We start from the raw sequence: 26119 nt of genomic DNA on the forward strand, positions 1-26119 counted from the left end.
TATGGTTTTCAGGGTTCCACGTTTGTTTTGATCATTAATTATTTTGTTAAATTGAACTCTTTGAGCTTGCTCTTTATTTTCGCATTTTATTTCAAGAATACAATTGTTAGGAAAACTTTTCTTTTTTAACATATGTACAAATTCGTTTCATATTTTTTTCTAATGGGTCATTCATACAGACATGTCATTAATAAAGCCAAGGCATCTAAAATTCCTGTGGATTGTTTTTTTTATATTTAGCGAAGGCTTGACAATGAAATAGGTTTAAGCCCTTAAACACAACTACATTCTTGTACCAAAGTCAAGAAAGTAATGTTAATATTTCCTAAAATTGTTGTAATTTGATTCCATGGCCACACCACAAATATAATTCATTTAATCGGGTTCCTTAAGTACATTCATACAGTATTTGATGGTCTCCCTATTATTGATAAGAAATTTTTAAAAGTACATTGACATGGGATGGGGACTTCAACCAAATAGTCATTCACATTGGAAAGATAAAATACCCAAGCAAATGAACACATTCTTAACCTGCTTCAGTTCAACATCCCATAAAATGAATACATTACAAAATAAATTCACTGAAAAGTTTCTACAGATACACAAATCCCTTACAGATCTAGGTTATACTCCAAGCTTTTGAATTCCTTTCCAAGTAGCACAAAAGTGGCACAGGAAGACAAGCTGACATGAATTCAGTTAGACAGTCGTGCGGATAGAAACTTTTTATACTTGTTTTGTTTACAGAATCAATACAGAGCTCACATGGTGGACGTGACAGGTCGACAGGAGATGCTTACTCCTACTAGGTACCTGATCCCTCCTGTAGTGTTTCCAGAGACCATTTTAATGTCCTGTTCACGATAAACATTGTTTACAGGAATTTAACACCACTGATCACTTTTCGTTACCTTCATTTTTTTTTTCTTTCAAAAAGTATGTTTCTAAAGTATGATTTCAGTCCCAGATATTCTCATCATTATCGGAATTAAAGTATCTTAGGGGATGCTATCAACTTTTTATAGTTTGGGACACAAGTTGTAATTGTGAACATACAGAATTATGTAGTAATATTCTACTAAATTAGAAAAAGTCAGAAAAATCTGTACAGTATTACAGAATATCGTGAAACTTTGCATTTCCAGAATGTAGTCAATTACTATTCAAATAAAACAAATTGTAATTCTATAAAAATATCTATATAAAAAACTCTCCTTTTTTCAGGTTGATTGAGGAAAATATAAGAACACTTTCAAAAGGAAATGTTCCTTAACTGCTTTTGCTCGAGCAGAATTTTGTACATTACAATGAACTGTACTACATAATGATTGCCATACAAAAGATACTTGTTAAAAAGCACTAACCTGAATACGTTTTAGCTTGTCTGATGCCATAATATCCAGCTTTACTTATTTAACCACATGACATTGCTAACACTTCAGTGCTGTCTGTCTAATAAATAGTCTCTCCTCTATGAACGTGAATAAATGAGATATGTAATTAGTCAATGTGATTAAAATCAAATCAGTGCATTATCATTATTTACAATCGGACACTGATGAAGGTAGTGACTTCTATTTTCTAAGTATTTGACCAACTACTTGTTAGCTTTATGTGTACCGCTAAATAATTTGTTGCTTGACCTTCATATCAAGTGATTTACAGCTATGCATTCATCATCTACACTGCACCACAACACATAATTTATTAAACCAACACAAACACTAACTTATTTTTCTCCTAGTATTAAATCTTCTTGTATATATATAAAAAAAAAAACAATTCAGTAATTATGAAATCAGATTGCTTATACTATTCCTCTGAAGGATTTATGTTAATTGTATGCGGTTTCATTTACACAGTTTTTATTTTAAGTGCTGTGGAAAACACTAATATAAATAACAAATTTCTTCATCGAAGTGTTCCCAAGAAAGGTATATTGAAAATTTATTCGGATACATATTAATTGCTCGACAGGAAAATGGAGAAGTATATATCATTAATCATAATTAAGAAGCAATAGATTGTAATGTAATCAGAATTTCATAGAAACTGCTTTTCGAGATACTGAGTATTTACGTTTCACGTATTCATTGAAATTGACACAAAAAAATATTACTTTAAAAAGTTATTTTCGAGGAGTCACATTTTTGAGCTTTGAGGAAAATATTGGTTTGTGGGGATTCGATTTCGTGGTTGAACACATACAGATGATAGCCTAGTTTGAAATTAAACATTTCGTTCAGGACATGATTTAGATAAGCATGCCTCATAAACAACGAAATCCCCCCCCCCCGAGAAAATAAGTGATTTCACAGAATTTCATAATCTCGGAAAAGAATAAATAAAAGAAGTAAGAAGCACAACTTAGGATTTCTATATTAGAAGACCTGTGTTGAATCAAAAATATCCAAAGGAGACTGAAAAAGACAGAATTCATAAAGAAATCTCTAAAGCAGAGAAGCCAATCAATTTCATACTGATAGACTATGAAAAATATACAGGTCAAAATGATAAAGCTATCAACTGCAAAGTATGTGACTGTAATACTGTAGAATGAGGATAACGAACAGTAAGCATGCTCAAAAGTTCATTAATACAATACAAATTGTGAGCAGAGCAAAACACAGACTTCTAAAATCACAGGTGGGATCAGATCCCAAGGAGTAAACATCCCCTGTCGACCGTTCACACCCGCCGTGTGATCGGGTACACAGAAAAATCCTTAGTAAATTCAGTATGAACATAATGGCCTAACAATTTTTATGAAAGACATCTGTCAACATTCAACCTAACGACAGATTGCATTTGCAAACAAAGTCACTGTATCATAGAATTTGAGAAAGGTTGCCTTTAAACAAGACTCTAGATACCCTTTATAATCAGCTTATTTGCCAGTAGTCTGCTTTGTTTTAGAAATTGTTTGTGCGAAGAACATGCTCTTGCGCATCGCATCAACTGTGAGACAAAAACCCAATATGCAGGTGATAATGGCATATTGTTGCATAAATAAGGGAAGTTGACGATAGAAAAGATAGTTATCACGATAATCATAAAGTTTAGTTGTCAGTTTGCCATCAATGTCGTTCTCTTTTATATGAAGCAGTTGTGTCAGACTCCGTGGTGTCTTTTATCTCGAGTTCAGTCGGATATATCAATGACATGAACCACCGGAATCCCCCCTTGTCCCCCCCCCCCTCCCCCGAACACCGGAACTGCTACGGTTTAGCTGTCATGCTTACATATCGTTTATTTAAAGGTATTTTTTAAGTACTACATTCTAATATACATAGACAAGATCTGTAAAAGTAAAACACTCTCGAATCAACATATGAATGAAAATAATTATCGTTAATTGATAAATGTAAATGTCGAATTGAAGGTCACAGCAAGAGACGTCTTCTTTTCATGAAAAAAGTTTAAGAATAAATTCTGCTTCATATGAAAATAAAAACAGGTCTGCTAATAATGGGGGAGAATTGCTACCCATGGGAATTCTAACATAGTGTTGAAAAACCTGGTCTCCAAAGACTACATAGATATTGTCTATGAGAAACTCAAGCATCTTTTTAATAATAATGTCAGAATGCTTGTGTATAGAATCAAATGGTTTTTAACAAGTAAACATATGACCAATGACAAGGTAGGAAAATTTGTGGGTCCCTTGTAATGTATTTCTTAAATGAAAAAAGTTTTTTTTTTGGGGGGGGGGGGGTATGATAATTAATTGATTTTATGTTGTTTTACGCCCCGTTCGAGAATTTTTCACTCAAATAGAGACGACACCAAATACCGGTGAAGGGCTTCAAATTTAGACCTTTTCTCGGCACTCAGGACCATTGAGCAGTGAGGGTTCTTTATCATGCCAACGCCTATTGTGACACGGGGCCTCGGTTTTTAAGGTCTCATCCAAAGGACCCGCAACTTTCACTTCAAAGTGCCGAGCGCTTGGCGAAATAACAGTTGCTACCTATTTTTTATCGACATAGGTCAATTTGCCACTCAAAAAAGTTCGAAATTTGGATGAACAGTAGCTAATATAAACATAGGGAAAAAATCTGAATGTACAGATTCATGTAAAATAGGGCAAGGTAAATATATTCTTTAATTCAGTTTAGTATGGCTTCTTACGAGTGACAAAATATTTCGAAAAACCTAGTTGAAATTTTAGGACATCTGCAAAAACGTTCGTACCAAATGGTTTTGAAACCGGAAGAATTGGTTCCAAATTAAGTCTTCTAAATATTATAATAAGGGTTATTGGATATGCAGTTATAACACGAAATCTTTGATCTCTGCTATATGTGTAAATATTTTATAAACCATGTTGATTAATGAAGTCTGCCATTTTTCAGATGAATAGCAAATTGACAGGTGAAATCTATTCCCGTAGTTAAGGTTCTGTCCTACATCACGGTTCTTTTGACAAGGGCACATTAAAGAGAATGACTTACCACAATCGAACACGTACATTGCACATTTATGTCAGTACAATTAATATATTAATTTTGAGAATGATAAAACTAACCCGTTTCTTGTTTGTGGTAAATAATTATATGAATTTGTTTCGAAAATGTTTACGATTTCAATTTAAACATGCACAGAAATATTTAAATTAATTGCATATTAAAATTATCATATGCATTCACCCTTCTTAAAGTTTGCATTATTTTGCAAGACGAAATCATAATTTAGAAAATGGAATACCGTGGTATATCTACCTTTTTTGGTAAGAGGATTCCAAAACATTTTTTCATAGTGTAAGCCCTCTATACACTTACTTAGATGTTCTACATAAACTTTTCTGATCTCTTAAAAGGATGACTGCACTTAACGCCTGTTTTTGGGTCTTTTTCGGTTGGTTCTGTTGCTTTTATATCTAAACTTTATTTCACTTTTGTATGTTTATGAAAGAATCCTGTCAATTTGGAACCAAATTTAAATCTTAAAATGATTTTAGACTGTGATACAATAAAATGATTCAATGTTTTTTGTCCTTAGTGCTTTCAAAATATAGTGAATTTACACTTACCTGCCCTTGAATGAACATTAGATATGCATAAGAGGTGGAGCTAACATTGTAAATATGGGTCTAAAATTAGACTTGATAAATAACAATTACATGTTTGAAAAAAAGAATGTGGTCACTCTTTCCAATCTCCCTCTCCATTATGTATGGCACAAATACACTTCTGACAAAGGTTTCAATACGAAGCTAACAATATGAGCACGTCAATGTAATTAAAGCAGATTGTATATCCATGCCAGATGACTTAACGTATTCGAACACAATGTCCTAGTTAGCACAAAACATGCTACCTTACAAGTCACGTGACGGAATTTAGTATTCACAGAGTTACCTGAGGTAGGACATCACGTGGTGAATTATAATATTCAACATGTCGCAATCCTTGTTTACAACACAGAGAGCGAATGTAAGAAGAAGCAGTTTTTTCTCTTTTTAACCATGAGCGCATGTTTGTCTATTAATCTCCTTTTGACACATTATTATTTATGCAAATATACAACTATTGTGAAACGGAGAACAATAGACAAACATGCGCTGACTACGTATAAAGTCAGTAAAAAAGTGGGCGTCCTCATTATCGTACGGAGATTCAAGAAATTGTGATGACCCCTGCCTTTGAAAACAGATTCGAACTTCGTAAACACACACTTTTATTAAACGTAATTACATAAAGTTGTAGATTGGATGTTGGCCATTCTTGCAATGAAAAGAAAAATGCTTGTTTTGAAAGTTTATTTTGTCGCAGATTTCGCATATCCTTAAGTGCAGTCATCCTTTATGTTCAATTTTGGATATAACTTTTCCTACTTAATCACAATTAGAAACATTTTTTATGCTTAAGGACAGATGATACAAACAAAAAAATTTGAAAATTTGAAAATAACAACTTGGGTCCTGTTTATATAAGTAAAATGAACAAGTTTAACCGCATAGTTTTTAATTTTTCATTCAAAATAATGGGATTTCAAGTTATAGAAATTTGTATAGATAAATAAGGATGGTTTCAGAAAGGTAGAATTTTGAACGTCAGGGAAGGTTTACTATTTTAGAAATTTATTATTTGCATCATTTACAACAAGAATAGGCCCAAAAATATATATACCACTCCAGGCATCCATTTTTTGTTTGTATCATCTGTCCCATGCATCTTCGCTAGCCACGGGTTTCTGATACGCTACTCTCCTCATAAACCCTTGGCATACGGTGCTGACAAAAGACGGGATTTTTTCGTCAAGTGATCACGATTCTTACCAGGTACGCACAGATTGCGTCATCGACAGAAATAAAAAGCGTATTTAAAAAATAATGTTTTAAAGAATAATTAACAAGAAGGTATTGAGTTATGTTAATTTGTTATTTAAACATGTTTTAAAAATGCAAATCTACATCTTCAGTATTGATTCTTAATCACATATTTTGCAACGTAGCTTAAGATATTGGATGACACCATATAGCTATTCATAGAATGGCACGGATCGTTGTTTACTTGCGTTTTTTCATTCCCGATATTAAAGAGTCAAGATATATCCCGAACGCAATATCGTCATTTACAAAAACAATTGCTGATTGGTCGAACGATGTCGATCAACTCCAATCACAACTTGAGAAAAAAAATCCCAACTTTTTTAACACCGTATGCCAAGGGCTTATGAGGAGAGTAGCGTATCAGAAACCCTTGGCTAGCGATGATGCATCTGTCCCTTTAAAAGGTAATGAAGAACATGTAGAAGTGACTCATAAAGTTACATTTTTTGTTGATGACACTATTGTCCTCTTGAAGACTTAAAATGCAACCCACAATTTAAACACTTAATATGATTAATATTGAAATAAATTGACTGATTTATATTCAAATAAAATTAAATAAGTTTAATAAATAATTTTCTGGTAAGTAGTCTTTTCTTTCAGAGGAACGATTCTTAATGAGTGTTAAAGGATCACTTCTAAGTAAATATATGCGTTGACCTATAAGGCCGATATTGGTTTCAGTCTTTAGAAAAAGCTTATCGATATCCGTTCCGGTCGATGACTTTAGGCCGCATGCGTGTAGTTTCTTGTTTCTCATGTATCGCTTTAGTTGTAGTCAACTGTGTGTTCATCTGACCCTACCTCGGTATTTACAGATACATTTTTTGTATGAGGGTTTTTACTTGATGCCTGGGTGAAGGCAACGGGACATAAAAACTTATCTGACCTTACCACATTCTTTTCTAATCTGTAAACCTTCCTCCTGCATTTTTGACATAACATGTCGCCAATGCACAGTTTTCACGAGGAATGAACTGCATCTTCTCTGCATAGCGCAGTATCTCTACCACTGGCACAACAGTACTATTACAGATTTGAAAAATTTAGACAAATATACGATAGAAAACAACTAAAGAACATTGATTTTTAAATGTGACTTTTTCCGGAAAATTTTTCTCGCCTATAGGTCAAATCTTTTGTTATAACGAATACATCCTTTATAAAATTCCTAGCTCTATAATACATGTAAATAAACTATTTATTATTTTACCAAAAATAATGTATTTGATATTTTGTCTTTCTCTGCTATGTGAAATGTACTTGAATTTCACATGTTTTATTGGAACCATTTTGTCTGTTGTAATAATATGATTAATAAAATAATATTATACAATTATATACATTACGACACATTATCGCCATTTTAAATAACAGTAAGATACCAACAGATTAAAGTCGATACGTCCAAAGAATGAAATAGAATGGGATCTGAATTTATTTTATAATAAACACTCAGAGCATTTAGCACAGTTACAAGTACAAAATTTACAACACAGCTAAGTACTAGACATTTGACAATGAAGTAGCAATCTATTTCTATTCATTAAAAATCAGATATCTTTATCAAATGCATACAATTATCTAAACTCTAGCCCCTCTTTACCATTCGATTTTGTACTTTTCGTACCTTTTTAAAAATAAGAATGGTATGTTATACACCTATTCACTGGCTGTGAGTTGAAAAAATTTTTTTTTAATCAAACTGATGACAGGAATTATTCCCAGAGGGCTTGCCCGAGGGTACTAGTTCCTGTCAATAGTTTGATGAAAGAACTATCCCACTCACAGCCAGTGGATAAGCGTTTTATCATACTGGTATACAATTTCTGAGGGTGGAATAGCACATTTTATACCCTGGGGTATAGCTTTGTGGAGTTCTTCAGTGTGGAGAGTAGAGCGCTTGCTTCATGATCGGAAGGTCGTGGGTTCAAACCCTGGCCGCCACTGACCTAAGTCGATAAAAATATGTGGCAACTGTTCAGAGAGAGAGAGAGAGAGAGAGAGAGAGAAAGAGAGAGAGACCTACGTTGTATGTAGTAGGCAAAGCGAAGATATTCATCAGTTTTCATTAAACACAACTACATTTCATGGTCTTTAAATTGATGTTTCAATACTTAGATCCGCACGATAATTTCATGAAGTACATATATGTAAAGTTATTCTCTTTATTTGTACACAGAAATTCATTACAATTACAAACAAAGGTTTCAGAAGCTTATCACCACAATAAAAGAAAAGAGAATTACATGTAAATAAAAAATTATAAATTAAACATTTGAAACAAAATAAACTTTCATCTTCTGTCTCTTAACCAATCATGAGCCTTGGGATTAATATAATCACAATTTGCGGACAACTTTGATGTTTTCTCCTTATCAGCGAGAAGGCGGGATCTTCTGTCATACAACAACTGTCTGCGTCTTTCTTTTGCTGAATTGTTGTCAGGATCACATAGGTATATATAAATCTGTAATTTAAAAATCATTTATAATGAGCAAGGTCACTTTTCATATAATTGGCTTGAAATTCCATATGTGTTTCAATTTACTCACATTGGCAGGAGTATTTTATGATCTCTTTATTAGTTTTCCCAATTTTATATTTGTATTCAATATAAATATTTATGATCGTAAGACATAGTTTTGAAAACTAAGAAACATATATTCTACACATTAGAATAGATTTAAGTGGGCCATCGATATTTTTTCTGCAATAAATAGACTTCGACGTATCTATTTAAACATTACGTTAATGCAATGTGACAAATTAATTTTTATGTCATGTTTTTTAATTGTCTATTGCTATTTTCAAAAGCGGGACACTTTTGATCTTGCGTCACACGTGTACAAGCGCATATTGTTGTTGCATCTTGCTTAACAGATTCTGTTGTAGAATGAAAGTAATATTCGATCAGTTTTTGACTGTTGCATAACGACTTATTGAAATAGGGACAAAAAATCTTTAATTTAATTTAATGTAAAACCCAGTTAATTCTCAAATACCATCCTGTTTTTAGATTGTTTAACGTGTCATCTACATATATCACTATAAGGCTTAGAACAAAATTATTTGGCAAAAAATGTTTTCAATTTCTTGGTTTTTTGACAATATTAAGATTTTAAAAGAATTTTTTTGGTTAGACAGTTTATAATTCTGTCATATAGTTTCATTTTTGCATCTATCTACATAGCTATCAATTAATACGTGTCCACTTAGTACGTTTGTTCAGTGTGCAATATTGGTTTTCTGCAATTTGCATAATATTTCTTCATAAACCCAGAGCTATGTAGGTTTATTGACTAATATAAACAATGACATTTTTATTTGGTACAACACATGACTGTATTCAAACAACTTACCTCGTCCATGTAACCTTTGAAGTTCCGGCGACCGGTACCACTTCCGATATGTATTCCACTATTGGTAGTTTGTACATATCCTGCAAATTACGAACATTGAAAAAATGTGACAATGCAATCCAAGATTTGCATTAAACATTATATATGACATTCAATAAATGGGTAAAATCAATAAAAGATAATGTATAAAGAAAAGCCAAAAAAACCTTAAGTCTTGACGGTACCTGAATGGTTTTTTTAAGACATATTAACTTCACAAAATTAGCACATATCACAAACTAGTCTTTTGTTATGTAGCAAAAAAGATTTTAGTTTTAGACAAAATGTCATTATAATTTTGTCTATACATGTATATTGATGAACACACTTCAGGACAAAGTGTATCAATTTTGTCGAGCATGTTATTTATTGTTTCTTTCCCCTGTTTTAGGCCCAGGGACAATTTATGTTTAACCCCTGATCATAGCAGTTTTGTGCCTAAGTATGTATGGTTGCTTCATAGGTAAAGTAACACACTTTTGTGAGGATTTATGCTATTAAAAAGACAAACATCAAAAAATCTTTTAACATTCAATTTGATAAGGCTGGAACAATTTGTAGTAAAAAAAAAAACAAACATTCAACACAAACCTCTTAAATATTTATCATCCTCCTTTCTCCCATCAATTGTCACTTGTATGACACCGTCTTTTATTTTCAAGGAGACGGTTTTCCATTTCCTTAATTTCTGAAATTTGAAAAAACATAAGCTCTACATATATTTGATATATATATATATATATATATATATATATATATATATATATATATATATATATATATATATATATATATATATATATATATATAGACGTATTCTGTATAAAAATCATTTTCATTCCAATTTCTCTTACTTCTTCAGATATTTTTTCCGTTCCATCCTTATTCTCTTCTGAAAAAATAGCTTTTCCCTCTTTCTTCTTATTGTTAACAATTTCATTTTTCTTTTTCTGACCTTCCATGTCTTTGTTCTTTTTTGAGTCTTCCATCTCCGTAGTCTTTGCACTTGGCGTGTTCTCATTTGTGAGAGAATGCGTTATAAAATCACCAGAAATAATTCCCCTTTCTAAATTTCCTTCATTCACATTCGAAACCTCTTTGGTAATCATGGTGTCTGTTTTCTTGGACATATTACTCACACTTTCACTATCTTCTTTACTAATGTTGTCAGTTGCAATATCTAAAAATGTTATGTTGACCAGTGTTTTTTTCTTAATATCATCTAGGTTGTCACCCCCTATAGTTATGACTGGTGTTAAGTCATTTACCTCTGCAAAATGGCTAGTATTTTCATTCATGACTTCGTCGGGAGCCTCAGCACTTTCATTTAATTCTTTATCTCTCTCACTGATTTCTTCTGTTTTTATATCTTCTCTCGATTCAGCTCCATTTTCACTAACTTCATCATCAGTTAGAATATTAGTCACTGTAGATTTGACTGTGGATGTCCTTGTAAGATTGTCCTCTGGAATCTGAGCATTATTTGATAGTGTTGGTAGTGCATCATCTGGTTCAGAAGAAGCAATTGATGACCTGTCATCTATTTCTAAAATTTCAGTTGATAATACATCTTCTAGCTCCAGAGAACTGTTTGAAAGTTCATTATCAGGTTCCACAAAATTATCTGATACCTTGTCGTCTTTTTCCAAAGCATTACTTGACAATACATCTTCTGGTCGAGGAATATTATTTGGTAATGCATCATCTGGTTGTGAAGGATTATTCGATAATACATCATCTAGTTCAGGAACATTGTTTGCAGCTCTATCATCTGATTCAAAGGCATTATTTGAAGATATATTATCTGGTTCAAGGAGATTAGTTATATCATCTGGTTCAGGGGCATTATTTGATGATACATCATCTGGATTAGGAGTATTGTTTGAAGACATATCCTCTGGTTCTAGAGCATTGATTAACACAGTGTCATGTGTTTCTTGTGCAATGTTTGATACGCTTTCCTCTGCGGTATCATCGTTTTGATCCATTTGGTCGTTATTGTTTACAATGACTCCTTTTATATCATCAATTATTCTTGTTATGCCATCAGTTTCTCCATTCGTGAAAATAAGATCGAAATTGAAATTCTCTGTGCCCTTTGCATTATCTGTATGAAGTGGGATTACATTTGAATCGGTATTTTCGATCGTACTTGCAACATTTTTGTACGTGGTGTTGGTCAAGTCATTTTTTCTATCAATTTTGTTTTCATCAACATTCATCATGTTCTCATTTTCATTGTTTTCATTGTCATCGTTCTTTAATGGGGCAATTGTTGTAGGAATATCAATACTTATAGGTGATCCAAGAATTATATCAAAAAGAGAAGTTTTCTTTAAAAGGTCAGAAATTTGAACATCATTTTGATTTATTTTAAATCCGTCATCCATATTTAACAAACTTTCTGGTATTTTAACTTCATATGTACCTTGGTAGGTGGTTGCAGCAGTGTCATTTCTATTCGCATTCAACTCTGGTTGAATTTTGTCATCGACGTCTAAGGAGCTAACGTCATCGTCTATTTCTGATGCTTCTGCCTTAAATTCTAAAGTGTTTTCGACATCATCATCATCATCATCATCATCACCATCAGAATTTGTACTGTTGTTTTCACCTAAGTCTCTTTTCCTTCTTGAATGTCCTGACATAATAGTTACATTGTCATAAACACTGTTAACGTTGAATAGAGTAGTGGATCCCCTGGAACTGATTGAAATGGAGGGATGCTCACAGCTACTTCCATAACAATTTCCATTCGAAATAAGAGCATACTCATTTTTATCATCATCATCGTCGGTTGGATCCCCCTCGCTCTCATATCCTTCATCCTCCTCATCAGCTAAATATCTGATATAACATATTGTTAAATTAATTTTCACTTAAAGATACATACCGCAAACAAAATTTCATATCTCCCACATAGGAGAGTTGCATCGCTATTTTTTTTTCAATATTTCTCTCAATTGAAATCTAATAAGGAAATTTTAATTGTGTAAAATGTGAAAATAAACTCTTGAAAATGTTCCCAGAAACTTTACAGTAAGAAAACATAGTATATTTCTAAACTTTTGAAAAATGATATTGAACTGTAAAGTTACATTTTCCCACTTTTCAACAAATTAGGTGGCTTGGTCAAACATAAAGTTGTTTAACTAAACAGGTATCACATCTTTAATCAGAGAGGCACCTATTTAAGCAATAATATTTGAATTTTGGAAGAAAAAAAATATTTCGTTATTTATCTTTGATAGAGCATTCCTCTAAAAAAGAAAGACGCATTTAGTAACAAGCGCCATAACTCAATCTTGAGAAAAGATCTTACTTGAGTTTTATGACCACCGTATTTCCATATTCCACACTAGCGAAACGTGGTATAAAAAGAGAGGATTTCCCATCAAAATATGCCTTCCCATCACGTATCCAGACCTGGCCATGGCTTTCAACGTATGTTTCTTTACCAGAGAAATCTTTAATTCCATCGCAAAATGGCAGGTACAATTCAGGACTACACGAGTCTAAAATTAAATAGATCCACATGTTTTTTTTAGAAGGAAAACATTATAGCAATATTTTTTTCGTTCCGTAATATTGAGTCAGCATAAACAAGGTCTCCACAAAAAAATCTGGATGAAAATTTGAGGGAAGTAATTTTATCAGTTATATCTACATTTCTTGTTTCAGAAAGTCGCCCGCGTGGCCCAGTAGTTAGAGCGTTTGCTCTAGAGTCGCGGAGTAAGGAGTTGATCCTTACGTCGCGGGTTCGAAATCCCACTATGGGACGTGGAGACCGGTCCTTAGGATGAGACCGTGTAAACCGAGGTCCCGTGTCGCAATAAGTGCTGGCACGAAAAAGATCCCTCACTGTTCAATGGCCCTGAGTGCCGAGTATAGGACAAAATTTGCAGAACTCCACCGGCAAGTGGTTGCATCTCCATCTGAGTGAAAAATTCTCGAGAGGGACGTTAAACAACAACAAACAGACTTATTTCAGAAGAAAACAATCTCACATCTTTTTCGTTCAGTAAGTTCAGTTTCTTATTAATAAGGTCACCACAAACAAATGCTTAATTATGACAATTTGGAAAAGTACACTTTATTGTATTAACCAAAGACAATCTATTTCAGATTTATGCATACGATCTCTAAATGATATTAGTAATTTGTTCTTATCTGAAAGATTTACTATTCATTTAGAAGGTTCTTATTTTAAAAAGTTTCTGACGTTGATGCCAATCTCCGTATGGTCCTCTCACCTTCTGTTTGTTTTGCTCTGTATTGTGTAACGCTAAATCTGGTGCATCCACAGTCCTCTTCACTGAATACAGCTCCTTCAGCACATTTGAATACCTTCCAAATCCCTTCAAGTGTTTTCTGTTGGAACTTGTTTGGAAGACCCGGAACTGCCTTTAACTGGCATATGGTATTTGTCTCTGAAAGGTCATGATAATATTACTTTACGCCGGATCAAATAAAATTTCGAAGAAAACATACGAAAAACATGCATAGACTTCTTCATATTTCGAGAGAAGGGGTGTTTTGTTTGTTTGTTTGTTTTTGGAAATCAAAATTCTGTGCGATGACATGTTAAATTTCATAAAGATAAGCATGATATTTTCATGCTACTTTTTGGCTATTGGTAAAAGTAACATACCTTGTTCTCCAGTTCCGGAAGAAGGACACTTAGATGTGCATGAGGGGTCCCAGACACACCCCGTGCCTTCCCTATATGACGTCTTAGAGGGACAACATTTTGGGACAGATTTTCCTTCATCACAATGCCAGTAAGCACTACATCCCATTCCAAAGTAAGCATAGGATGATCGAGTTTTATTTTTGCAGGGATCTTAAACAGAAATGATTCACTTTGCTTAGTTCACTTATATAAAATGGTAGTATTCTATATACTCTTCTGGATTTGGAAGTTTGCGTCTTCATACATTTAGACAAGATACTAATCACTAGCTATAGCTTACTTGTGATTTTAACCTTATACCTGATATTATCAAATGAGATAAGTAATCAGAAGTTAATTTATAATGTATTTAATCGACCATGTATCTCTTACCATAAGGTAAATTCAACCGTGAAAACTGAATACAGGTGACATCTAATGCGCTCCAGTACTGACCAAAAGGACAGCTTTTATATGACACCTTCAGGGTTTTACCCAATCCTTTATAACACATTGCAAACCTTCCTATATCGCCACTCACTGGGGCATATCCAACATCATACACCCATGTTGCTGTATCACAAATACCTGAAATGTGAAAGACAAAACGTTGCAAAAATAATCCCAGTTCCAAAAGATAACAATTTTGGTATATTACATGCTGTAGAGAAGAATGCATTAACTGTAGTTTAAATTTGCGTTTTAAACTTGAAGGAAGCATGCTTGATTTCTCACTTGAGTCTTCTTCATTATCTGGTGATTCTTGTTGTTCTTGTGAATCCGTACTTTCAGTGGCAGGTTTTGGTATAGGAGTTTTTGACTGAGGCTTTGATGCAAGAATTGCTGGATATTAACGAAATTTATATTTTGAATATAGTTGTTGATTCCATTTATATAAAAATAGTTTCTTTTGCTTCATACTACCAAAAATGTTTATTTTAAAATTGGTTTCTTTTGAGAAGGTTTCTTAGTGAGCTCCTGAATTATTTCTAAATCCAGATCTGTGATATGCAAACTACTACAAATGAGATTTTTTTTACTCATGCTTACGTAGATATACCATTTTAATAGTACCTTTGCAAATGTATTGTGGAATTTGTCTAATAGTACTGAACAGTGTCTCAATTGTGTCAAATCTATAAGCCTGTTCCTTTGTCCAAGCTAAATCAGCAAAATCATCAGATCCGATCCCGATCGAAATAACCCTTATATTCTGCTCACTCATTTCTTCTGCCACTTCACGTGTTTCTGCCTGGACTTCTTTGGTCACGTTTTTATAAAGCAAAACAGCAACCTGTGGTACGGCATACCTTTTGTTGCTTGTCAGAAGATTCTTTGCTTTTTCTAGCCCAATCATAGGTTTGCTAGATCCACCTATTTTCTGAAGCTTCATTAAAGATTTTCCCATCAACATACGGTTTCCTGAGAGAGGGATTGCTGTTCCAAGTTTTGAACCGTATGTTACAACACCTAGCCTCGTTTCAGATTCATCTATTGACATGCCTCTGAGGAGAAGCATGACTACTCGTTTTAAAGTCTGAAAATGTGGGATAGTGACATCATCTGACCCAGGTAGTATAAATACAGCATCAACCAAGTCACAATCTGTGAAAGTAAGTTTATTCAAAAATGAAGAAGGAATTTGTTTTCAATTTCAAAAATTCAGAAAAATTTTTAGTGTATGTGTGCATATCTAATTTATACAATACAGTGAATTTAAGGTTTATTTCCTATGTTAAGAGAAATTTTAATCAAAATTTAATCTTATGTTGGTGATTTAATTGTGTAATAATGCAATAAAAATGCATTATATATATTCCTGGGAATCACCTATTCGTATTTATGAATAACTTAAGTGTAAGTACAGTCAACTCTTCTAGATTTTATCAAATAATGCATACTGTACATCTGTATAAATGAATGCCATGAAATAATCATATAAAACAAGTCAGTACTCTTCGTCTGTATAAAATTCACTGAAGAAGTAACTTGCAAGTAGTAAATCATTTTATGCAAAAACGAATTTGAGCCTCCAACTTTACAATAACTAATGTGTGTAACGCATGCTTAAGGAGGTTGGATGCTGTTTTCAAAAGTCCTAAGAAGTTTTCATGAAGTATATTTTTAGTATCTACATACATACTTACATAGATGTAGTTAAATAAAGAATCAAAACAAAAAATGGGGGTTAATATGCTTTTATTGGCGCTACGGTGCATTGAATATGACCTCTTTGCATTGTAATTGTGTCTTACACATAAATCATCTTTTTTGTCTTATTCTATCTTGATTTACACATTAATTATGACAAGAAAAAGTTTCACATTACTTTGCATAATTATTATTTTTTTGACCTTTTTGCACTCAGGATTAATTTTGCTGGCATGAAAAAATAAACAAGCAATAAAATAATCCACAGTATTGATATTTTACTTAATTTAAGCAGAATGGTCAAAGTTATCATATATTCAGAAAAGAAAATTGAAAGTAGGACTCTATGATGAAATAAAAAGTTTAAAAAAATTCCTGAACATTCACAATATATTTTGCTATATTTGTCACAATATAATGATAGATTCCATAAAAGTTAATTGAATACTGTAGAATCAAATAACTTTTATGGAATCTATCATTATATTGTGACAAATATAGCTTATTATTTTTATTATTAAAAATTTTATGCAGCAATGACTGAAATTCATGAAAATTTTGCTTCGCTTGTAAATACCAAAAACTTTCACGCGAAAATAAGGTTCATGAAAATTAAGTGATCTACATTAGACATTGCCTTGTAAAAAAAAAAAAAAAAAAAAAAAACCCCTTCCCCCTGAAAATTCAGTTCCTCACCTCATGCTTTTTGTATGGAATTCAATCGTGGGTTTTTAATATAGTAAATTGGCAATGTACAATCCAAATTCATTGTAAGAACTAAAAAAAATGATGCAGAATGTTGGAAATAGAGGCTCAGACAAAATTTGTATCGAACCTCCTTAATTTATAATTGACCATATTACCTTTTAACAGAGAGGAAAAAGCAAAGAATATGATTTAAAATCGCTCTGCACTCATACTGAGTCTATGGCAATGTTTCATACGCGGAAAAAATCCAATAAACAATTGTTAGCCTAGAGAGTTGAACATTTTGACAGATCCTTAACATTTAAAGTGTGGATGTTTCATTCTGTTTTTCATAAATTATGGATAATTTACCATAATAACATGTACCTACATGCATGAATTTGTTGCATTTATATGATTTTTTAAATAACATTTTGCTTTTTAATACAGAACAATTACCACTTAATTAGTTGTCTCAATTCACCTTTCTTATGTTTATTAAATTAAATTAACTTTTGGTTTTTGAGGACGTTATGAAAGGAAAAGAATTTGAAAGTTCCATTTCAGAATAGTTTGTAATAAACTAACTTTCTTACATAGGTCTTTTAAAGTTATTAATATTGTTTAAGTGTTATGGATATTTACAATTTTCTTGATGATAAATTAAAAAAAAAATCTGGCGATTACTAGTCGTCATTGTTTATTAATCTAAAATGAATTAATTAAAAAGAAATTATGTTAAAATGTTGACTTTAACTGAAAAATCATGGTTATAACAAAAGGGAGTGGAACAATTAGTTAGCAAATAAGGTAGATTAGAATAAGGAGATACATGTATAAGTTGTTCCTAATAAAAGTAACAATTATCTATTTGTTTTCTTGCAACCATTGTGATGGCTGAATAATCATTTTTTCAATACTCATTTCTTGCTTTGTTCAGAATCTTGTGAGATATCTGGTAAGACGAGTTTCAATTAAATAATTACCTTGATTGGGATATATCTGCAGTGTGCAGTACTGCAAAACTGTCATTAAAATAAGAAGAACGGACAACGTGTAGCTCATCTGTAAAGAAAAAATTAGGATGCTATGATCTACATGTATTTAAGACAGTTTTATTGATTGACTTTAAACAATTATACATAATTTCCATGCAATATACCAGGAATTATTAATATTCTGACATTCCGGAATATAAAATGACAAAATGATTAACAGGTTCTTGAAATTTACCATATTTAGCACTTACACAATCACCCGATAAAATAGTCGTGCATATGTACGATTATTCTTTATTTTTCACATAGAAAAAATATACTATAATCCCTTAAATAGATTCACATATTTTAAGCAACGTTTTCCAGCTTAATAAACAAAACAAGCAAAGAAACTAGACAAGAAAAAAATCAAATTACCGAAAACATTTGGATTAAAATTCAAATCTGTCGTTTTAAAAAAAAAACTCAAAGGTTTGAAATCTGTATATAGAAATCTATTTCCGTTAATAAAGAATGCTTAAAAAAGATAAGGATATTTTTACACAAAAATAAGCATATACTGACCATTGCAGACTTTGGCCTTTTCCTTGAAATAACAGGAGTCGTACTTCACAACAAATCATCCGGCGTGCACTAGATTAATTAGTAAAGTGTAAATGAAATGAGAATTTTCATAATCGGACATCTCGCCGTGTTGTTATGCTCAGATTATGTACTTTCTGGTATTTTATTTGCATTTTTCAGAAACATTGAATATCATGGTATTTGTTTGATTGGAAGAAGGGGATTTACCTGTAAGGTCAGATCCATTTAAGTTCCCTTCGTACAATTCTGAGGTGAAAACATTTATAAAGTAATATATAAAGTAATTAATGTGTGAACGAGTTACCAATGGAAATTCGAATACCATCTTGCAATTCAAATTTCTTCACATTGAATCACACGACAAATAAACATTTTGATATAAAAAGGTTTAAAAAAAACCTTCATAAAGTCATAAGCAACGCCTAAATCACCATGAAGATAATTATCTTAACTGTAAAACAGTCATTTGGGTTTGTTTTCAATTATTAACCAATATAACATGTAAAGTCTCAGAGGTGTAATTTGTTTTTTATATTTTGAAGCACAATTAATGCATCACTATAGGTGCATATGTAAAAACTAATTCTGCTAATGTTCAAAGTAAATATAAAAATTGAGGTGGATATGATGATTAAGAATTTCAAAAGAAAAATATACGCAAATAAATTAGACGTTTGTTAAAAGTTAGGTAAGTAGTTATATAAAATATAGAATGTGTCTCAGTTAAGTACTCTGTAGCATTTTGCATTTACTTTATTACCGTCATTATGTTTCATTATCAATGTGTATTTGCACTATACGCTAAATTTTTATTTTATTTTGTATTTTAATTGATGAGACCAAAATGACGAAAAAGATTAGTCTGGGTTTTGTTTCAGTTCAACATTTTATTGATTAACACCAAAGTGATGACGTAATACACAAGTACACAAAAGGGTCAGACTAATCAATGTACATCCTAACAGGCTTTTTTGTTTGTAGTCTCATTGTGTATTGTTTTAACAATAGAGCAATATAGGGGAAATGTGATAGTGCTGAAAAAAGAAACTCTATTTCACTAAAGAGAAATGCACCATTCCCTCAGTCAGGACTGTTTACTCCTAAAATATTCTCTTACTATTTCCACATCAAAACATTCCACATAACATTCTGGGTATGTTATTGAAACCACCGAAAATTTCGCCTATTTATACTGCCAACTTTTGGGAGGCAAGATAATGTGGTCTAACTGGCTTCGTGCAGATGTCAACCACGAGAGAAGTTGATAGAGATCAATGGAATTTTTTTGAAATCGAGCTTTTGTGCTGCTAAGGTAAGAATTTGGAGAAATAAATACAGAACTGATCACAACTTTTTGTGCGCAATAAATATGCATTTTTTCAATGGGTGTCACGGTAGCTCTTTCGTCGTCCAAATTTTATTTAGACCAGAGAGCTACAGATCTGCAGCTAGTGTTAACCATTCCTGCAATTGAAAGAAAAATAGTCGTTTTGAAAGTTTATTTTATTGCAATCTTGCATGTCCTTCAGTGCAATCTAACTTTCATGGATTGACAGCTTTAATATTAAGAAGTTCAATAAAAATATCAATGGAAATACCTTTGTTTTCAATTAGATTAAATTAGCATTTTGATCAAGAATATATAAATATTAATTGTCCGTATGGGTAATGCCGTTGCTATGATTAACTTAATCTTTATAGAAAAAAAAACCTATCCAAGTAAATTAGAATGCGATAGTGTCAACTAAAATAGTGAACATTTTTCTTTTACACTAAGGAACACAAATGCAATGAATCGTTTTATAAAGGATTTTGAAAAAAAAAGTCATTGTTTACCTCTCTTTTCATTGAAGTACATGCAGGTTTGTACATGGAAGTTAAATGTCCACTTACTGGGTTACTATAGCAAGACTAGACGGACTCTGGATGATATCAGTCAATAATACTGAGTAATCATGTCAATTTAGAATTGGCACCCTTAAAGCACATGACCATCTAAGGTTATATGTTTATATGAGCATCACCATTTCTGTTTGGTTAAAAGTAATGAGAAGATCTAGAGGAGTTTTTACTTTTATTCCTTGATGAATCAATGCACAAAAATCCTAGTTCAGTTGCATGTATACTTGTGTGTGGCTGCAGAAATGTGCTAGCGACCTTCCCATTGCTGTCAGGGCATCCTTAGTTATTGGCTTCATGGCTGACCCGGCGTCGATGAGGTCCATTAAGTTTTTCTATAAACATTTTTATTACATAGCGTGTAGTTACCCACTAGGACTATTCAAAGACATGTCTTCATTATTTTCATTCTTTATATGAATAATGGTATATGCACTGAAGAATACCATGTATCTTTATTTTTATGTGCAAATAATTTTAATTTTTCAAACATAAAAATCGTTGTTTTTCTTCTAATAGACTAAAGCATGAATCTTGGTGTAAAATTTGTCCCAATAGGTTAACATACATAAATAAAAGTAATATTTAAATTACATGCAATTCTAAGTTAGCAATTAAGTGTTTTAATTTCTTTTTTCAATGATGTTTTATGATTTTCTTTTGGTCACAATTTGCGAAACAGACCAATTATAGTTAATCGATGTTCAGTAAAAACAAATCATTAATGCAATCAAAACTAGTGCTAATAGTAAAAGAAACTAAATATTTGTTATTTCGTCCTAATCGCAACAATCTTTATACCTCTAGAGTGTGCAGTCCATGTGACGTATGAACATCGGTTTGTTCCTGTGCAGATGTTTTATATAAGTAACAGATATGTAGTGATGATTTCACAGCAAGAACATGCTAAAAGTAAAAGATTACATGATTTGATTACTTAACAGTGCAAAAACAATGCCTAATAAGCAATCATTCAGTATAAAACAAGAAGGATTTATTTAAATATATTTATGAAAATCTAAAAGTAATAGTCTCTAAATATAGAAAAAGTAAAAGAAATGAGTAGACATCAATTCTTACTGTACTGTAATCATAAAAGAAGGTAAACGACTCCAATTCGTTCGGTTCATGTGTTGTTTTAGGTGGATGGGTGTGATGCTGATGATGGTGACCATGCGCAGTCGTAGTTGTTATCTGTTCGGCAGTTGTTGAGGCCCTAATTGGCTGAAAGATCTACAATATTATCCATAACACGTTTTTCATGTAATACTAAAAAAAAAAAATTGCTTCTTCTATGGAACTTCAATAATTTGTAATGATACACAAACTTATTTCTGTTGTGTTCCATTTTTAATTTTGTTTAATTTTGTGAAATGTGTTTTGAAAATAAAATCAAAATATGTTAACCGTATAGGAACCTTTCTCTGTATGTCAAGCACATAAATGTACTAGCAAAGTTTATGGTAAATAAAAGACTTCACATTACCTGAATCTTATTTTAACAAAGTAGGTAATATAAACCGTGCCTAGACAAAGCTAAAGTTTTATTTTGGTTGACTTTATTCTTCTTATTGTATAATTACAAGTCATTCATCTAACACTACATTAAATTATGTGACATTCTATAAATTATATAAAGCTACCAACAGAAATTTTGCAAGGATAAACAGAAATATGTTGTACGATATCCGAGATTGAGAGTGATCGTGCAGGCAAATTTATATTTATCTTATTATGATAACGATTCGGTACATTTAATTTCGAGGAGTTGTGCTCATTTGAATAATGCAAAACATTACGTTATTTCTCCCAAACAGTTTTGATAGTAAGATGCAGCAGCAAATAGAATAGAATAGAAGAGAGAGAGAATTTTCTAAAAACATTGAAATTGTAATGTTTTATCCATGAATTTTAAAGATTATTTTTCGAAACATATAAAAAATGAAGTTAAAAAGATACTTTTCCCACAAATACTCACTATGCCAGAGAAGCAAGCAAATGTCAGGAAAGGCAGAATCATTTCTGGTCTATGGAACAATAGCTGACAGACTTCTAAACACAAGGGTGATTAACCGTCTCTTATCTTACATTCCTGTGCTAATGCATACCTCTATCAGAAACTGTCAACCTTGACAATTCTCAAATTATCTGTAGGACAATATACATTGAAACTCTTCATATTAAACATTTGTAAGTATTGTATTCCTTTCTGCCCAATTTCTTTTCACATACATTCTGTTTAAGACTATTTAAAAAAAAAGAAAATACTAGTTTGACAGCTCTGATCGAGCACATCACTTTATTATATCTATATTTTCGTGGAAATCAGTAATCATACATCATTGAAACTCGCTTATGTTATTTTGATGAATGTTTTCCAAGAATGCACTGAAAGTGGTGGACAATATATTGTCCAGAAAACCTTCATGAAAGAGTTCATGAGAATAGCGGAAGTATTGTTTAGGAAGATATCAAATCTTGTGAAATATGAAAATAACGAACAGTGATCTTCTCAAAAGTCCATTTAAACAATGCAAATTATGAGCAGAGCCAACACGCACAGAAGTGTGCCATGGAGGAGTAAACAACTCCTGCTGTCGACCATTCACACCCTCCATGTGCTCCTTGTCATGGTCCAGTAAACCAAAAAATCCGTAGATAATTCAGTGTGAAAATAATGATATAAAAATTTGTATGAAAAACATCATTCGACTTGACGAAAGATTGTATTTGCAAACAAGGCCATTGTCTCGACCATAGTATTTGCGGAATTGACTTTAAAAGAGATTGCTGATATCCTTATGCGATCAACTTATTTGTCAATGACCTGCCTCGTTTCAGAAATTGTTCGCACGTAGAGCATGCTCTTGCGTATCGCATTAATTGGGAAACATGAACTCCATGAAATATGAAGATAACGAACAGTGTTCAATCTCGAAAGTCCAATGAAAAGATACAAATTTGAAGTAGAGCAAACACTGACCTCAAAATTTAGAGGTGGGGTCAGGTGCCATGGAGGAGTGAGCATCCCCTGCCGACCGGTCACACCAGCCGTTTGCACCTTGTCATGATCCGTAGACAGTTCAATGTATAAATAGTATGAGAAACGTCAGTCAGCATTTGACTCAATGATAGGTTGTATGTGCTGACAAGGTCATTGTATCGACCGTAAAACTCGCGAGCAGATGACTTCAAACAACTTGTTGATATCCTTGTTTCATCAACTTGTTTGTCAATAGCTTGCATCGTTTTAGAAATTGTTCATACGTAGAGCATGCTCTTGCGTATCGAATCAACTGAGAGACATAAACCCCATATGCAGGTGATAAGGATATATTGCTATATAAGTAAGGGAAGTTGATGATTGAAAAATTGAAGTGTTCATGTTTATCACAAAGCTTTGTTGTTAGGTTACCATTAACGTCTTTTTCTAGTAAAGTATCTAAATATGAAACAGATGTGTCAGAATCTGTGGTATCTTTTATTTCAAGCTCATTGGGATATATCGAGTTGACATATTAATGAAATTAAGTATTGTTAATAGATAATACACATGTACGTCGTCGATATATCGAAATGTCGAGTTGAAAGCCACAGCAAGTGTTTTCTTCTTCTCATGTAGAAGTTTTTGAATAAATTCTGCTTCATATGAATACAAAAGTACGTCTGCTAATAACGGGGCGCAATTGGTAGCCATGGGAATTCCTACAGATTGTTGGAAGACCTGATCTCCAAAAACTAAATAGATATTTTCAATAAGAAACTCAAGCATCTTTTCAATATCAACTTCAGTGTACTTGTGTGTACAGTCAGAGTGCTTTTTAACAAAATAATTCTGTAAATGACCAATGACAAGGTAAGTTTATTAACGAGTTCCATTTTTATTGAAAAGCAGCTGTCTATGATGTCACAAAGCCTGGACTTCAATTTACCGTGGGGAAATTAATGGTATATTGCTACATTCAAAGGAAATCAACGAAAGAAAAATTGTCATCATGTTTATCATAAAGTTTAGTTGTCAGTTTGCGGGCATTTCTAAATACAGAAAAATAAATTTTAATGCTTTTCTAAAAGAAAAGATATAATCTTGAACGTTTTACCCACGAACCAAAAGACGATGCAATCAAAAACTCGGATGCATGGACTGGCATATATTTTCCGACCTATTTCGGTTATAAATTACAGATATTAAATTTCTATGATGTTCAAAATTCGACCTTTTAGCCATCACCTTCATAAAACTATACATTTTTTTCACTTTATAGGGTATTACCAAGAAATTTTGATATGAAAAATCAAAATCTATGCAGCTAAACTTGTTCACTCTACTTATATAAATATGTTGTGATTTTTATTATTTTTGAAAAAAAGTTTATATCATCTTTCCTTAATTACATGTACTGTTGACGAATTAACAATATAATTATTGTACGAAAATACATTTAAATGTAGGCATTCAAAATTACTCATCACAAAGATAAAATACCATATCCTATTATTCAATTATTATGTTTTTCTATGAATAAAGCAATTCTGTGGAATCGGATTTACTTTCGGGATATCACACACTTAGGTTTAATGTCGAGCATAATGCCTTAATTTTCGGTAAAAAATATTTTAAAAATATATTACAAGGCCACCGAACAGTTTATTATAGCATTCAAAACTTTGTAGTCGCCCGCGTGGTGCAGTGGTTAGAGCGTTTGCTCTAGTGTCGAGGAGAAAGGAGTTGATCCTCACGTCGCGGGGTCGAATCCCACTGTGGGACGTGGAGACCGGTCCTTCGGATGAGACCGTATAAACCGAGGTCCCGTGTCGCAGTAGGTGCTGGCACGAGAAAGATCTCTCACTGCTCAATGGCCCCAAGTGCCCAGTATAGGTCGAAATTTGCAGCTCTCCACCGGCAAGTTGTGGCATCTCCATATGAGTGAAAAAATCAAAGAAACAAAACAAACAAAACTTTGTAAACACAATTCTTAATTATCCGGTTATATAAATACATGTAACTGTCATCGTAATATCACCTTATGAAAGTATAAAAACTAATACAGAATTTATATAGAATTCTTTCTTCAAAATATTTACACAGAGATACAGAATTAAGGAATCGGGGTTTATTTTCACGTTCTCCGTTTTAAAAGACACATGTATTGACTAAATGATGAACTATGTGTTTGAAACCAGTTCAGATATTAGGAGAATTGGGTTTCAGAGAGAGAGAGAGAGAGAGAGAGAGAGAGAGAGAGAGAGGGAGAGAGAGAGAGAGAGCATTCAGTAGAACTGCTGGAGCGTCACCTATCTTAAAAGAGGGATTGATTCAACGGAATCCCTATTTAAAAAAAAATCAACACAAAAAGCAATCTCTTCAGACAACCGACAGTTTTAAAAA

At 32.5% G+C, this 26119-nt stretch overlaps 2 protein-coding genes across 2 annotated transcripts; both read right to left on the reverse strand.

Annotated features, from left to right (window-relative positions):
• Window positions 1–8633: 8633 nt before the first annotated feature.
• LOC133201647 (protein PIF-like) lies at window positions 8634–17945 on the reverse strand. Its single transcript, XM_061337435.1, has 11 exons — window positions 17936–17945; window positions 15485–16015; window positions 15146–15253; window positions 14804–14998; window positions 13992–14168; window positions 13061–13253; window positions 12156–12585; window positions 10593–11996; window positions 10330–10426; window positions 9700–9779; window positions 8634–8807 (listed from the first exon to the last, which is right to left on the reverse strand). Exons 1-11 carry the CDS (start codon window positions 17943–17945, stop codon window positions 8634–8636), a joined length of 3399 nt encoding a protein of 1132 aa, XP_061193419.1.
• Window positions 17946–20936: 2991 nt separating this feature from the next.
• On the reverse strand, window positions 20937–23348 carry LOC133201648 (uncharacterized). Its single transcript, XM_061337436.1, has 4 exons — window positions 23292–23348; window positions 21811–21963; window positions 21532–21636; window positions 20937–21065 (listed from the first exon to the last, which is right to left on the reverse strand). Exons 1-4 carry the CDS (start codon window positions 23346–23348, stop codon window positions 20937–20939), a joined length of 444 nt encoding a protein of 147 aa, XP_061193420.1.
• Between the last annotated feature and the right edge of the window lie 2771 nt (window positions 23349–26119).

The sequence above is a fragment of the Saccostrea echinata genome, unplaced genomic scaffold, assembly GCF_033153115.1.
Source record: "Saccostrea echinata isolate AGI-Se365-2 ecotype Australia unplaced genomic scaffold, CSIRO_AGI_Sech_v1 ptg000045l, whole genome shotgun sequence".
Lineage (NCBI taxonomy): Eukaryota > Metazoa > Mollusca > Bivalvia > Ostreida > Ostreidae > Saccostrea > Saccostrea echinata.

What these genes read in the sequence shown, in the direction of transcription:
- LOC133201647 (XM_061337435.1), bottom strand. An exon ending in TCCACAATACATTTGCAAAG is followed by an intron (nt 15,254 to 15,484) that starts GTACTATTAAAA and finishes GTTAATATCCAG; the next exon opens with CAATTCTTGCATCAAAGCCT. An exon ending in CGGAAAAAATATCTGAAGAA is followed by an intron (nt 10,427 to 10,592) that starts GTAAGAGAAATT and finishes TTCAAATTTCAG; the next exon opens with AAATTAAGGAAATGGAAAAC.
- LOC133201648 (XM_061337436.1), bottom strand. Translation starts at nt 23,348, where the DNA reads ATGGAGGGTGTGAATGGTCGACAGCAGGAGTTGTTTACTCCTCCATGG. An exon ending in CTCCTCCATGGCACACTTCT is followed by an intron (nt 21,964 to 23,291) that starts GTGCGTGTTGGC and finishes ATAATATTGTAG; the next exon opens with ATCTTTCAGCCAATTAGGGC. An exon ending in ATGGACTGCACACTCTAGAG is followed by an intron (nt 21,066 to 21,531) that starts GTATAAAGATTG and finishes AAATGTTTATAG; the next exon opens with AAAAACTTAATGGACCTCAT.